Below are 15,260 nucleotides of genomic sequence, written 5' to 3' on the forward strand. Positions count from 1 at the left end.
ATTTTGTGAGTTCAGTAAAAGTTCATTCAGTTTTATTTTTCCTGTTTAGTAATAAAAGCTTCTAAAGCTAAAAATGTGTCTCTAACTGCTGCTTTGAGTACAATTGATATTAAGGTTTCTTATTATCATCATTTTTAAAAGGCTCTATACCTTTAGGTAGATTTCTATTTTTCATCCAATAATTTTATATGTCAGTAATTTATTTTTTATGACATTTCAGTTTTGTTGTACTGTAAGAGAATGTGGTCTTTACAAATTTTAGTCCGAATGATCTGAGCTTTGTTTTTCAATTGACTTTTTTAAAATTTTAATGAGTGCTTTAAATTGACTATATATATATTAAGTTGTTCTTAATTAGATTAGGTATATTTTCTATGTCCTTTTTATTTCTTTTTTAAAGTAGTATGTTATATTCTATATTATCATGTTTCTGTCTTTTCAACAGTTATTTCCATAAACTTTGACTTTTTGTTATGTAGAACATAAAAGTTTATGAAATATATTCATTGTGACTTATAAGAATTATTGGTAGAATCATCCACTTTGAGTGTGAAAAGATGGCATTAAAACTAATTAACAAAAAGCCATTCAAATTGGAAAGGAGGAAGTAAAACTGTTATTCGCTGATGACATGATATTATTCATAGAAAACCCTAAAGACTCCAGCAAAAAAAACTACTAGATTTAATAAACGAATTTGGCAATGTAGCAGGATATAATATTAACACCCAGAAATTGATGGCATTTTTATATACCAAAAGTGAACTCTCAGAAAGAGAAACTAAAAATACAATCTCATTTACCATTGCATCAACAATAAAAAAAAGATACTTACAAATAAACTTAACCAAGGAAGTAAAAGATCTGTACTCAGAAAGCTACAAGATATTGAAAAAAGAGACAGAGGAAGATATAAACAAGCAGAAGAAGATACTGTTAATGGATTGGTAGAATCAACATCATTAAAATGCCTCTAACTACCCAAAACAATCTATAGATTCAATTAAAATACTAATGCATATCTCACATATCTAGAATAAACACTCCAAAAACTTATATGGAACCAAAAAAGAACTTAAATAGCCAGAGCAATCTTAAGAACAAAGTTAGAGGAATCACAATACCAGATATCAAGCTATACTATAAAGCCACTATATCCAAAACAGCCTGTTACTAGCACAAGAACAGGCATATAGATCACTGGAACAGAACAGAATACCCAGAAATCAACCCAAGCCATTACACTTAATTAATATTTGACAAAGGAGGCAAGAACATACAATGGAGTCAAGACAGTCTCTTCAATAAATGGTGTTGGGGAAAATTGGACAGGTACATGAAAAAAAATGAAACTAGACAGCCAACTTATACCATACACAAGAATAAACTCAAAATTGATAAAAAGTTCATGTAAGTCATGAAACCATAAAAATCTTAGAAGAAATCATAGGTAGTTGACCAATTGCAGAGGGAAGGTGGGGTGCAGAGGGAGGGGGGAGCAATGAGGACATCTGTAATACTTTCAACAATAAAGATAAATTACAAATTTAAAAAAAAACTAACAAAAATAACGTTCTTTAAATATTGCCAGGATAATTGATAAAACTTTGAGGGGGTAAAAAACTAAAATTTAATATAAATCCCCATACCAAAAAAAATTTATATGAATTAACACATTAAATAGAAACTATAATAACATAAAGTTGGAAGTAAATACAGCTGCATCTGTGTCTGCTGCAGTATGAGAAAGTTTCTTTGTTAAAACTGTTAAGCATGTGAACACAAAAGAAGACAGATATTACTATCAAAGCAGAAATCGAGGTGTTGCATTTGCCCTTTGTCTACTCTTCCTGACTTGGAGAAGAGTATCCTGAAACATCTGTTCAGCCTTAGAACTGAAATCTTTACCTTCAGTTGGAACATGTTTATATACCACTCAATTTTCAACCTCACGTCTTTTATTATACCACTGGTCAATGCTTCTAAGCCACTTTCTCTATTTTACTCTTTCAGAATATCTATTTTGCTTAGATTGGACCTCCCTGGTCCAATTTTCACTGCCCACTGATAATGTCTTCTAATTTTTTTTTTATTTATTTATTTTTTTTTTTTGGTATCAAGAATATTACTTACAGCTTCTAAACATCTCATTTTGGCTATGTGGTGTATTTGTTGTTGTTTTTTTAAATGTAATGGAACTTTCTAATTCTGACCAATGTTCTTTTTATCTGAGCCTGCTTCATTTAATGCAAGCAATTTCCTCTTTTATGTTTTGAAAATATGAAGCGCATATATTCCAAGCGTTTGTTCCAATAATAGAAGTGCCTATTTTAGAAAGACTATTTTCTTGTGTATTTTTATGATAATGTTTCTCTTCCGCTGCCATTTTTTAAATAGATTCCATGTTACTAATGCTTCCCATTACTAAAATGAGGTAGATCTGGGCACAGGGGTGAAAGTAAAACCCAGCTGTTGGAACAAAAGTTGGGTTCATTTGGCCTCTCTCATAACTGGCATGAAACACTATAATTTTATTTGGAGACAAAAAGAATCATTCAGGCTCAGAGAACAAGGGGAATAGCTTTCAGTTTTCACTACTTCTATTTGAGGAACTCCTCGTTCACATCTGCAAATGAAACCCTAAGGAATGGCTCCGCTTGCTAATGTAAAGGAATCAGAAGAGCATGTAAATGACCAGCACTGGACCCAGATAGCCCAGAGATGTTATTATCCATCTTGAATCAATAGCAAAAAGGCCTAATTTACTTCCTGCTGCATACATAAACATACTCTAAATCTTATGCCTTAGTTGTGTTGTATAAATATATTTTATGTTTACTTACTATGTTTTTACACACAGAGACATAAATCCTATCTACGAGGTGGCTGTTTTACTAATTGTCTATATCCTATACTCGTTTTCATCTACCTTATATATCTTTATGTGACAATGTTACTCATTTTTTAAGTTGTTAGTAGCAATAAAACAGATATCACAAGTACCTTTTCAAGAAGTCACTGACAGGATTTGTAATCTCCACCATAAGGGAATATTTTTCATCGTTTAGACATTTCAGCATAATTTGGGAAAAAAATTCCAGGAATCTAGGTCTCTGTTTAAATTTCATAACTATGAAAACAAGGAAGTTCATACATATATAATTACCAATACACTGTTGTTAGTGTTGAATGGTTACTATTACTAATACACATTTTGTTCTAACAGAAAAATTTATTAACCTGTTTTTTAGATTTCTCACTTTTTTAAAAAAAATGTAGAGTAAATGTGGTGAGAACTACTATTTTCTAAAATCAAATAACCTTTTCAGTCTATATTTCATTTATTTTTCAAACAACACAGTGTTAAGAAAGATTTCTTAAAAGTTCCTCTCATGTATGACTAGTTGAAAAAAAAATTACAGAATAACTAGTTATCCTACTTTTTATTATATTGCACTCTGAGTTAAGCAATAATGTTGCTGTTTCTTCACAGCTGAACTTAAGGATCACTAACACATTTTTCAATCCTCTAGTTTTTATTAAGTTTCATCTACTACCCAAATAAGTCACAATCAAGTTTCTGTCTTCCCAAACTTTAAATCAGGCTCCTATTTCAGTCTCTTTCATCACTTGACAATCAAGAGTCTGAATTATTTTCAACAAGTAAAGACCCCAAATCTTCTGCCTGGTTAGACCAAGCATGTCAAACTCACCACCAACAGGTTGCATGTCCCAATTAGGCATGTGGCCTGCCCAGCCGAGAGTTTGACATGCTTGAGTTAGACCTTTAAGTAGTAACAACAAAATCTATGGAATGAATGATCTTCAATAGTAAGTTGAGTGAAGAGCATGTACACATTTAAGTCACCTACCTTCTTTCACAGCACCTTTGACCGACCAATTTAAAACTATAGGGTAAAGAAAGATAGGGTCCTCTGATCCTGAGAGTTCAGCTGTAACTAAGGTTAAAAATATTAATAAGTAATACATACTGTTTAATATCAATAACCAAATAGAAAAATTCTTTGGAGGAGACAAAAAATAGGGGGGGGGGGACCCCAAGTATTCTTTCTAAATTATGTGCCTTAAAATTATAATAATAATATTTTAGAGATTAAAAATTTCAATAATTTCAATTATTTTCTTTTCATTCCCCCCACCCAAGAACCAAGGAGTCTGCTACCAAATAGCTGAAGAGTTTCCAAGGCACAAGTTTCTGTTATTCAACAGCTGTCATATATCAGCAAAGCCCAGACTCAGAAACCCACCAATTATATTAACTCCATTTTTATAAAATTATCATTTAAAGACAACAAAGCATAGAATAATGAACAGCACAACCAATGGAGCCTAATTGCCTGGGCTCAGAATCTAACCCAGACATCTTTAAATTATGAGATCTTGGGAAGGTACTCAGCTTCTGTGTGCCTCAGTTTTCTTATCTCTAAAATGGGAATAACAACAGTAAGTTCTTCGTATAATGGTTATATAGAAATTGTATGAGTTTTGATATGTATAAAACACACAGTAGTTTCTGGCACATAGGAAACAGTAAATTAGTAACATTACACTGTGCTTCCTGGTAAAATGTTAGGTTTTTGTGTTTGTTTGTTTTGATAATATGAAAAGAAATAAATCACATTTCTAGAACACTTTACATTTTAAGGAATTACATGTTTATAGGTACCCAGACAATTACAGCTTTCAATAAACTATGTTTACTGGTTGTGTGAATAATAGAGCATTGGGTTCCATTCATAAATTCAGCTTATAAACACCCAGATATCACTGAGACACACAGTAAGAGAGGTAAATTAGGGACACATAAGTCTACAGGTATGGTCAGTTCCCCAGAGACTATGGGGCCAAAAGTGGAGCCTCCCACTTGAAAGAAATGTAGGTACTCTCCTGTTCTTCTGGAAGATCTGAAGTACCTGCTTTTTAAAAATGTGATAATACTTATCACCACAAACTAAATCAATTGCTTACGCAGATTTCCAAATTGCAAACTCCCAAAATTCCAATCATTGTGTTAATGTATTACTATATAACACAATGATCTGAAATTAAACTAATCTTTCACTTGAGTAGACGGTGTTTCAAGTCACACACACATTAAGACCTCTCATGCTGTCATTTTTTATTTCTCAATTACCCTTTGCTGTTAGAGCAGTGCTTCTCAATTTTGCACTCTCCCTCCCCAACTTATTTGGCAACATTTGCCTCCCAGTTGGCTGTCACAGCTGGGGGAAAGGGACGGGGAGTCTTGTGTGCTATGTATCTAGGACAGAGGCCAGAATGCTGCTCAACCTCCACAATGCCTAGGACAGTTCCTCACAGCAATTATATGGCCCAAATTGGCCATAGTGTCAAGGTTGAGAAGCCCTGCTTTAGAATCAGAAGAGATAGGCTCAAATCCAAGCTAATGATGCAATCCTAACTAAATCACTTAATCTTTATGGGTCACATCTGTAAAAAGCAGTTAGCAACCCCTTATTAACAGAATATTATTAGGATTATAAATTTAAATTTATTATATAAAAGCCCTATGTAAACCTTAAAGGGTTTACCCAAATGCTAATCTCCCCTTCATCCTTTTAACAAAATATTTTCTTATTTAAATATATATATATATAAGCTCAACACAAGTATACAGAAAGAAAACAAAATGACTACATTGCTTCGTCAGTTTGAGAAGGTATGATTCCATCAAGAGCAACTGTTCATTTATTTTTTCAGGTGACAATGTCTGCTGTGGCCTCTTGGTCCTAGAAGTCTTCTTAGAACAACCCTAGAAACAGTGGTTACATCTCAGGATGCACTTCAACATGTTTCAGCAATTGTCATTTTCTCATTTTCCCAAATAGCATTCTTAAAATTCTGTTTCTGTACTTATAAATAAAACCATGATCTCCATGGCTAAACAACGTGAATTAATAAATGCCAGAGGCATGGGGGGGGGGGGGGGGGCCTCACCAGGGACACATGCGAGGAGTGTCCTGAGGCAAAGCCTGAGTGATAAGCAGGGGCTGGATGACAGGCTCTGAGAGAGAACACTTGGTGGGGGGAAAAACCTTCAAATCCCCTCCAGCTTAATCAAACCCTCTCTAGATAAAGCAACCCCCTTGAAAAAGGATTGTGGCTAAAAATGTTATCCAGTTAAACTGTGCTGATCGTTGAAGGTTTTTGTGGCAAACAAATGCTTCCATGGAAACTCAACGTATAACAGAGAAAGAAACGGAGCTACTCTAACTGATGCAGCCACAACCGTCACTGAGGAGCTTCAGGTAATTCCTAGCACCTCAGAAACCTGATCAACTAAGTGACAATTAAAGTTTGATTAACCAAAGCATTTAACCATATAGTTTCCAGAAAAGGCAATAAAGCAGGCTCTAGTAAGCACCAAGCTTGGGAGACAGATATTAAAAAGTTGTCTCAAAGAGTAGCAGTCTTCTAATAAAGATAATTTAGGTGTGACAATGAGTTTGGGAAATCTACTTTGAATACTGAGAAAAGCTCTGACATGTTCTCACTACATTCAGTGATGCACGCAGGATAATCAGATCTTCAATTTGGGAGACTTTACAAGGGCTTTTAGTCCAATGTCCAGCTGGGTGCAGGAAGCTCACTACCAGCCGTAAATGATGATCAGTAGGGGTGAAAGGGAGCTTTCCAGTATTTTAGCATGAATTAATTTTTTTTAATCACAAAAGAAGCCGAAACCAGTTTGGCTCATGGGATAGAGCATCGGCCTTTGGACTGAAGGGTCCCGGGTTAAATTCTGGTCAAGGGCATGTACCTTGGGTTGCAGGCACATCCCCAGTAGGGGGTGTGCAGAATGCAGCTGATCGGTGTTTCTCTCTCATAGATGTTTCTAACTCTCTATCCCTCTCTCTTCCTCTTTGTAAAAAAATCAATAAAATATATTTTGGGGGGGAAAGTGGGGGGAGGGGATCAGCTCTTCACTATATATCACTTTTCTTTTATGTAAATATAACAAATTAAAAACTGTTTTGAACATGTTTACTAATAACACACGATCTCTTTAAAGACTCAACTAAATATAAGCTTAGAGATGAGGAACAAAAAAGAGTTACCTCCTCTTGTGTTTCTTCTTGCTCAATCATACCAAATAGGGATTTGCATTCTGGCGTGATGTCCAACATCTTTTTTCCATAATTTATAATAATTACTGCCAGATCATGTTCCTTCCATGAACGCAGAATCTAATTTAAAATATTTAATAAATCATCTCTGTTGGAAACTCTTGATGATGCTCATGTGTCTTACATCATCTTTCATAAATTCAACAGCCCCATCAATGTTTTGGGTCTAAGAATTACCATTTCTGTTAAGGAAACTGAAAGCTAACCTCCAGATCATATGTCCCTAGAATTAAAACTGCTCGATTTTATTCTTTTTGAATAAGGGAAAAATAACAGGAATCTCATCAATAATGAATACCCTGTACCTCTGGGACGTATAGCCCTATACGTTTGGTAAGTTAACTACTCAGAAAATGTTTCCACTTAAAAGATCCACATTTTTTAAAAAATTCTGCTGAAACCAGTTTGGCTCAGTGGATAGAGTGTCGGCCTGCAGACTGAAAGGTCCCAGGTTCCATTCCGGTCAAGGGCATGTACCAGTGGGGGATGTGCAGGAGGCAGCTGATCAATGTTTCTCTCTCATTGATGTTTCTAGCTCTCTATCCCTCTCTCTTCCTCTCTGTGAAAGATCAATAAAATATATATTTTTTAAATCATTCTTAAAGTCCACATAACCATCACCTCTTGTCCTGAGTTGCTTTCCATGTGAAATGGCAAAATTACTAACAATGGTGTTGGGGGAGGGGCATTTACAACCATAAATGCATGACAAGGCACTCTGATAGTAGGCTGAGCTAGAATGAAGCTGTTTTGGGCAGATTCTCCATGAACCCCAGTAGAAGCAGACACTAATCATAAGAAGGTGAGTGGCCCACTCCATATTTTCCTGTTATTGCTGTTCTTTGCCTTCTCTGCCTGGTCCTTAGCTACCTCTCTAGTGTAATCATTGACCACTCATCTTCTTGCACTTTTAAGTTTACAAAATATTGGCCCAAGTGTAAATTCTGACCATGGTTTCAGGACTTCATGCTTCCTTACAGCTGAGCCATTTCCCAGAACAGCTTCCTCTTCTTTAATTAGAGTAATGTCAGGGTTATTAACATAACCTGGTCATTAAAACCTGGATTCTAGCATCAACTCCAAGAAAGCTTCCCTGGCCAGCAATCTAATTTGTAGGGAGCTTGCTGCAGTGAAGGGTCACATGAAGGAAACACTCACGGAGAACCCCACAACGCAATTCTCTGTGGGTAGAAATAAGTTCATATGAACTTGTTATATGTAGATGAGTTCTGTCAAGTTGAATAAGTTAGTATTTACAATGAGTAACAAGTGTTACTTCCCATGCAGGGAAAGGATATAATAAGTGACTGAACAAGGAAGTGAATAGCTGCTTAAACCTGATAAGACTGACTTCATGCAAGGTGTAAGAACTGGAAATACTTCTGTGGGACCAGCGCCATAGTGGTATAAAGTAATGCTGACTGTGGAAACTAAGGATGGGAAGGAAAATGGTGAAATAGCATTTGAAAAGGTAGATGGGGTTAGTCATTCAAGGCCTTGAATGCCAAGCAAGGCAGTCCAATCTTATTATAAAATTGATGCAAGAAGGAGATAGTTTTGCTATTAGAAAACACAAATGGCGTAATGTTTGCTCTCTCCTCAACTTTGCTTTCCGACATATTTAGGTCCTCTGTTGATGGAGTATTACACAATCATTTCTCCTTGTTATAATATGCCAGTAGAAAATATTAAATGAAAAAGAACATTTCAAATCAAAAGAAAAAGAGAACCAATTGTACTTAACACATCAAATGAGCAGAAACAAAAAGACTAGGCCAGATGGTTAGCATAATAGTTTTTTAACAATGGAAAATAATGAAACACTGAAGACTATGTGTCTCAGAAGTGACACTTCATGTTGCAATTCTGGCAACTTTGGGGAAAACTACTGCTGCTTGTAGAAGAAAGACTAAACCATCTGAAAAGAGTAGCAATTTTTTCAAAGTAGCAGAGAAAAGAAACTGGCATTTGACAAATTGGGCTTTATAAGAGAAAATCCATATAAAAGTGTGTTTATATGAAATGAACACTTGAAATCTGGGACTGCTGGTCATGCTGGAGGAAGTTTCTGGAACGACAAGTCTCAGCATATCAATTTTGGAAGACTAGTTCTAATAGCAAAATCCTATTTACAGCAAAATCTTAAATTAAAAAAATCCTGCCCTGGCCAGGTAGCTCAGTTGTTAGAGCATTGTCCTAATACGGGGGCATTATACAGCAGGGTTACAGCATCTGATTATACAGCAAGGTTATGGGTTCCATCTCTGGTCAGGGCACATACCAGAAGCAACCAATGAATATATAAATAAGTGGAACAACAAATCTCTCTCTCTCTCTCTCTCTCTCTCTCTCTCTCTCTCTCTCTCTCTCTCTCTCTCTCTCTCACGCCCCCCCCCCCATCCCTTCTCTAAACATATCCTATCCTCAGATAAGGATTAAGAAAGATTTTGACTAATCGACTCTGATTCTTTCTCTTGCCTAGTGGAAGCAGGATTGGCTCCTTGGACTAAGTGCCCATTGAGATTCTTAGATAATCCTCTTCCCTTCTCATCCTACACAGAGTCCCCTTTTATCTATTTCTATTGCTCCCACTGAGCCCATATATTAATGACTCCTTGGTCTTTATACATATTTGGCCTCTTCTGAACTCCAAGCCTATAAATACAATCATATGATCATATAATGGCCACCACCTATATCCTATAGGCTCCCAAATTCAATATATTCAAAACTCATGATCTTTTCTCCATTTTACACACAAAATTGCTCCCCATCAACACATAGCACTGTATTCACCCCACTGCCCAGGGCAGATAACTGAATTGTTGTTGACTCTTCCCTCTCCCTGTTTTATCCCCCTGTACTCAATAGGTTTCCAGGTTCTCAATGCTCTCTCGTTAATAACTTTTTTAAATATATATATTTTATTGATTTTTTTTTTTTACAGAGAGGAAGGAAGAAGGATAGAGAGAAACATCAATGAGAGAGAAACATTGATCAACTGCCTCCTGCACATCCCCCACTGGGGATATACCCGCAACCAAGGTACATGCTCTTGACCTTGACCGGAATCGAACCTGGACCTTTCAGTCTGCAGGCCAACACTCTTATCAACTGAGCCAAACTGGTTAGGGCTCATTAGTAACTCTTGAATATTTTCCATTCCCTCTTCCACTTTTCCACAGTAGCTTAATTTATCATCTCCCACCTTCTAACTCATTCCCTGCCTCAGGTCTTACCTACCCACCACACCCCATCCCTTTAATGATGAGCTGTTACACAACAAGAATAATTTCTTTTTTCTAAAATGCAAATCTCATTATATCATTTCAGGATTTGAAAAGCCATCTACTGTTCCTCTTATTTAATCTATCTGCTTTTTGTTTTGGTGTGTGTGTTTTTAATTCTGTGTCCTGTTGAGAGATATTTTCTCTTACTTCAAGGCCAAACACCCTTGAATCCCTTGGGATTTTATTTTGTGTATAGTATGAGGTAGGATGCTGGCATTGTTTATTTTCAGATGAATTGTCAGTTATACCAGCACCTTTTAACCTGTTAACCGGGGAGTTCCCTTTTTAATGACGCAACCTGTAATGGGCACGTACTCTTTCACTAGGACGTGTCAGTACATCACGCCCGAGGACGTAATTTCATATTATATTTTTTTATTTATACTTAATGAAAATAAATGAAATATATATATATATGTGTGTATATATATATATATATATATATATATATATATTCGTTTATTTATATATATAAAGCACAAAGGAAAATACAAAATTACCAAAAAAAAAATAGAAAAGAATACCGACAAAAAAAAATGGACATGTCGAATTAAAAAATTATAAATTTTACAAACAATGATAAAGATTACAAAAAATAGCCGAAACCGGTTTGGCTCAGTGGATAGAGCGTCGGCCTTCAGACCTAAAGGTCCCGGGTTCGATTCCAGTCAAGGGCATGTACCTTGGTTGCGGGCACATCCCTAGTGGGGGGTGTGCAAGAGGCAGCTGATCGATGTTTCTCTCTCATCTCATCGATATTTCTAACTCTCTATCCCTCCCCTTTCCTTCCTCTCTGTAAAAAATCAATAAAATATTTAAAAAAAAAAAAGATTACAAAAAATATATACCGTCCCTCTCAGGGCGCAACATATATTTCAAGAACGTATTCATACGTCCTACCCGTTCCCGATATTGTTTACGTTTGACATATTTTTAGGTCCCGCTCAGTTAACAGGTTAATAAATAAACTATTATAATAAACTAGAGGCCTGGTGCATGAAAATTCATGCACTGGAGGGGGTGGCAGCCCAGCCTACCCCTTCTCACAGTCCAGGAGCCCTCAGGGGAGGGAGGTGACCTGGCGATCAGGGGAAGATAACACTCCCATCACACCTCTGCTGCTGCCACTGCCAGTAGTGCAAGCCTTAGCCAGCCTTGGTTACCTGAGCCTTGGGTGGCCCTGGGCAGCTGGACAGCCACCATCCAAGGCTTGCCTGCACCCTGGGCCAGCCCTGAGCAGCTGGGGGACTGAGGAGACTTGGGGACTCTGAAGGCAGGCATGTGGTGGGGCTGAGGGGACCATCTTGTGGCTATGGGCACCACCATCCTTGAGAGCATGGAAGTCATTTAGCATATTCCCTCCTTATTGTCTATGGGTGCCACCATCTTTGCGATGGTGTGAGGGTCAATTAGCATATTCCATCTTTATTAGATAGGATTATTATTTTCTTAATGAACCAAAATAGCGCTTTTGTCATATATTAAGTTCTTCTGTAGACCTGGGTCTGGTTCTTGCTGGATTCTCTTTTTTTTTTTTTTTTTTCACTGACATTTGCCCATTATTATACTAACACCACTTTTTACTGAAGTGGATTTATGGTAAATTTTAATATCTATTGAGGACATTTAAATTATCCTAATCAGTTTCAGAGAACCCCCATTGGGATTCTTATTTGGAATACATTACATTTAAATATTATTTTAGGAAAGATTTACATTTCTATGAGAGGAAGTCTTCCTGTTCAGGAACTTGGTGTGACCTACCATATGTTCAGATCTTTTCTGTGTCCTTTGGTAAGATTTCACAGTTCTTTTATTTATGTTCTTTAACATTTTGTTAAATTTAAAATATTGTGCATTATAAGTGCTATATTTTCCCCTCTCCATTTCTAACTGGCTACTGTTAATTTTTTTTAAAAAAAATCTATAAGTATTTTACATATAATCACTTTATAAAATCTCTTTTTCTTCTAATAACTTTTGACTAGATTCTCTTAAAATTCTCTTTTTACTTCTAGTAACTTTTTACTAGATTCTCATGGTGCTTTGAGACCTCTACAATTATAAATAAATTATACTTTTCTATTATAAAATTAATTTCATATTCTTATCTATTGCATGAAACAGAATCTCTATAAATAATGAATCATACTTTTAAGAGTCAGTATTTCCTGTGCCTAATTTTTTTTTAAATGGCTTCAGAAATTTGCCATTTAGTAAGATAATTGTTGTAAAACTTTGGTAAATGTCTTATCATTACATTAATTCCCCCTTTCCTGAGGTTTTGCTTTCTGTGATTTTATTTATTGTGATCAACCTTGGCCCCAAATATTAAATTTCCCCAACCATAGACATCATATATATATGTCTAACCATAGGCATTGTGATGGCTCAATACCCCAGGATCACCCCAAGCAGATGATCCTCCTTCTGATTTATCATCAGAAGCTCAATAGTAACCTCATGCTACATCTCAGTGCCTAAGTCATTCACCTCACTTCACCTCACTCATCATGTAGGCATTGTATCACCTCACATTATCACAAGAAAGGTGAGTACAGTACAATTAGATATTTTGAGAAAGAAAGAGACCATATTTTCATAACTTTTATTATAGCATATTGTTATAATTTTTCCATTTTATAATTATATATTGTTATTCATCTCTTACTATGTCTAACCTTATCATATGTATGTATGGGGGAAAACATAGTATATATACGGTTCAGTAGTTTCAGGCATCCAATAGGGATCTTGAAACATTTTCCCCACAAATAAGGAGTGACTACTATATTCAATAGCTTCCTTTAATTCCTAAGTTATTTTGAAATTTTATTAAGAAAAATTGGTAAGTATTATCAAATGCCTTTGTAGCATTTTTATATAACCTTATTTTTTTATCCTTTAATTTGCTGTTGTAAAACATTCAAATTTTGTTTTAATTCAGAATTGATCTATATTACTTGACAATAAGACTGTCCTAAGACCAGAAAATCCCCAGATGCATCAAGGATAAAAGAAGGGTGGTAAGACAGAGGAGAATTGAAAAACACTATAGAATGCCCTTTTTTCTGAGGAATAGAGAGACAGAATCACCTAGGAGAGGAAAATATCGATCAGCTGTGCCCTGCATGCCCCCACAGGGGATCAGCCTGCAACCCAGGCAGGAGCCCAAGCCTGCTCTCCCCCTCCCTACCCCTCTGCCTCTGTTCTGGGTGGACACTCAACCACTGAGCCAGACTGGCTAGGCTGAATTCTTTTTCAGATGTGAAAATTGCTATTCTTCCTTTATTTTTATTTGCATCTTCCCAGTACTTTTATCTAATCATTTATTTTTCAACCAGTATTTGTCACTCTGTTTTATGAGTGTTTCTTGACATGAAATACATTTAAATCTGACTTTTTAACCCATCTGCCAAACTCTGTCTTCTAAGTCCATTCACACTTAGTGAAGTAATTAATATACTGTATTTTATTCTTTCCATCCTATATACTCTTTTTCCTTCTAACTTTTGCTGAATTAGGCATTCTTCTTCCCAGTCATTCTTCTGTTCATTTTTCCTTCCTATCAATTTAGAAGTCCTACTGTGCTGTAAATTTCTATTCATAGCTACATATTCCTCTGGGCCATCTTTGAATATATTTATTCTATCAAAAGAAAGTAATGTTATAATATATGTATTTTATACTATATTTTAAACACACACACACACACACACACACACACACACATTCATGCATCAAGATTCTCTGACTGCTCAACCCTCCCTCAGCCCCAAAGAGGATTTAAGTTTTAATTCTAGGTTACTAATAAGTTTTCCTTTCAAGGATGATTCTTCTATTTCAAGAAACCCTACTTAGCATTTATATTAGAAAGTCCTAGTCACATCATTATTATCTATTTAATTTTAATAATATGTATATTGTCAGATTCATTGCTCCCATTATTCCTCTTTTCTTTTGTCTTTCCCTATCTTGGGACTTCTGTTCTGAGCCAACTGTCATTTGATAGAGTATTTCCTCAAGTGTTTTCCTCAGATAAGTACACAGGCAGAATACTTTTTCAATGCCTGTACTTCTGAAAATGTTTATTTTGCCCTGAGAAATGAATGGTATCTTTCCTGGTTATTAATTCTTAGACCCTCAGGATTTTACAATGTTGTTCCATCTTAATTTTAGTGTTACTGATAAAAAAAAAAAGTTTTAAACTAATTAATTATTTTCCATTGCAAATAACCTATTCTTTGAGTCTCAAAACTTCAAGATTTGTCCTTATCCTTGGACTTCAGGCATTTCACCAGGATATGACTACACATATGTTCTTACATTTATCTTGCATAGGACCTATTACTTCAGGGAGCCTATTACTTCTCCATTTGTTTCTTTTTTACCTCCAAAACTCCTTTCATTTAACATTATGACTTCTGAGTTTATCGCTAAATAATTCTGTACATTTTCAGGTATTTGGTGAGCTTCTACATTTGACTCAAGAAATACCATAACCAGAATCTGTTTAATTTTTACTAAAAAATTAAATTTCTTTGTTCACTGACAGATATTCTTGTTTTGTTTTGATCACCTAATGGCACTACCTTGAAAGTTTTATGTCTTCTTTTGCTGTTGTTTTTAAATCATCTCTGGTCTTTTCCAACATGGTGAGAGTAAATGGCACAATTATTTTAGTTCTGGTCTGCTCTTTCCCCTTGGGGTTCTAAGTTTCCTTTAGTGAGTTATTACGCTCCTCATTCTGCTATGGCTTATGTTCCCTTGGAATTTACACAGACCAGGTCCTAGATGTCTCTCC

The 15,260-nt window shown here is 35.6% G+C and overlaps 1 protein-coding gene across 1 annotated transcript in view; it reads right to left on the reverse strand.

Annotated features, from left to right (window-relative positions):
* CFAP54 (cilia and flagella associated protein 54) overlaps positions 1-15,260 on the reverse strand; it is a 243,255-nt gene that overhangs the window by 139,366 nt on the left and 88,629 nt on the right. The window contains exons 27-30 of the mRNA XM_045587640.1: positions 7,098-7,226; positions 5,674-5,791; positions 3,873-3,959; positions 3,004-3,130 (exon numbers count right to left, since the gene is read on the reverse strand). Coding sequence (XP_045443596.1) covers positions 3,004-3,130; positions 3,873-3,959; positions 5,674-5,791; positions 7,098-7,226 — 461 coding nt within the window. The remainder of the gene's footprint in view (positions 1-3,003; positions 3,131-3,872; positions 3,960-5,673; positions 5,792-7,097; positions 7,227-15,260) is intronic.

This window comes from Pipistrellus kuhlii, unplaced genomic scaffold, assembly GCF_014108245.1.
Source record: "Pipistrellus kuhlii isolate mPipKuh1 unplaced genomic scaffold, mPipKuh1.p scaffold_m20_p_3, whole genome shotgun sequence".
NCBI classification, from domain to species: Eukaryota; Metazoa; Chordata; class Mammalia; order Chiroptera; family Vespertilionidae; genus Pipistrellus; species Pipistrellus kuhlii.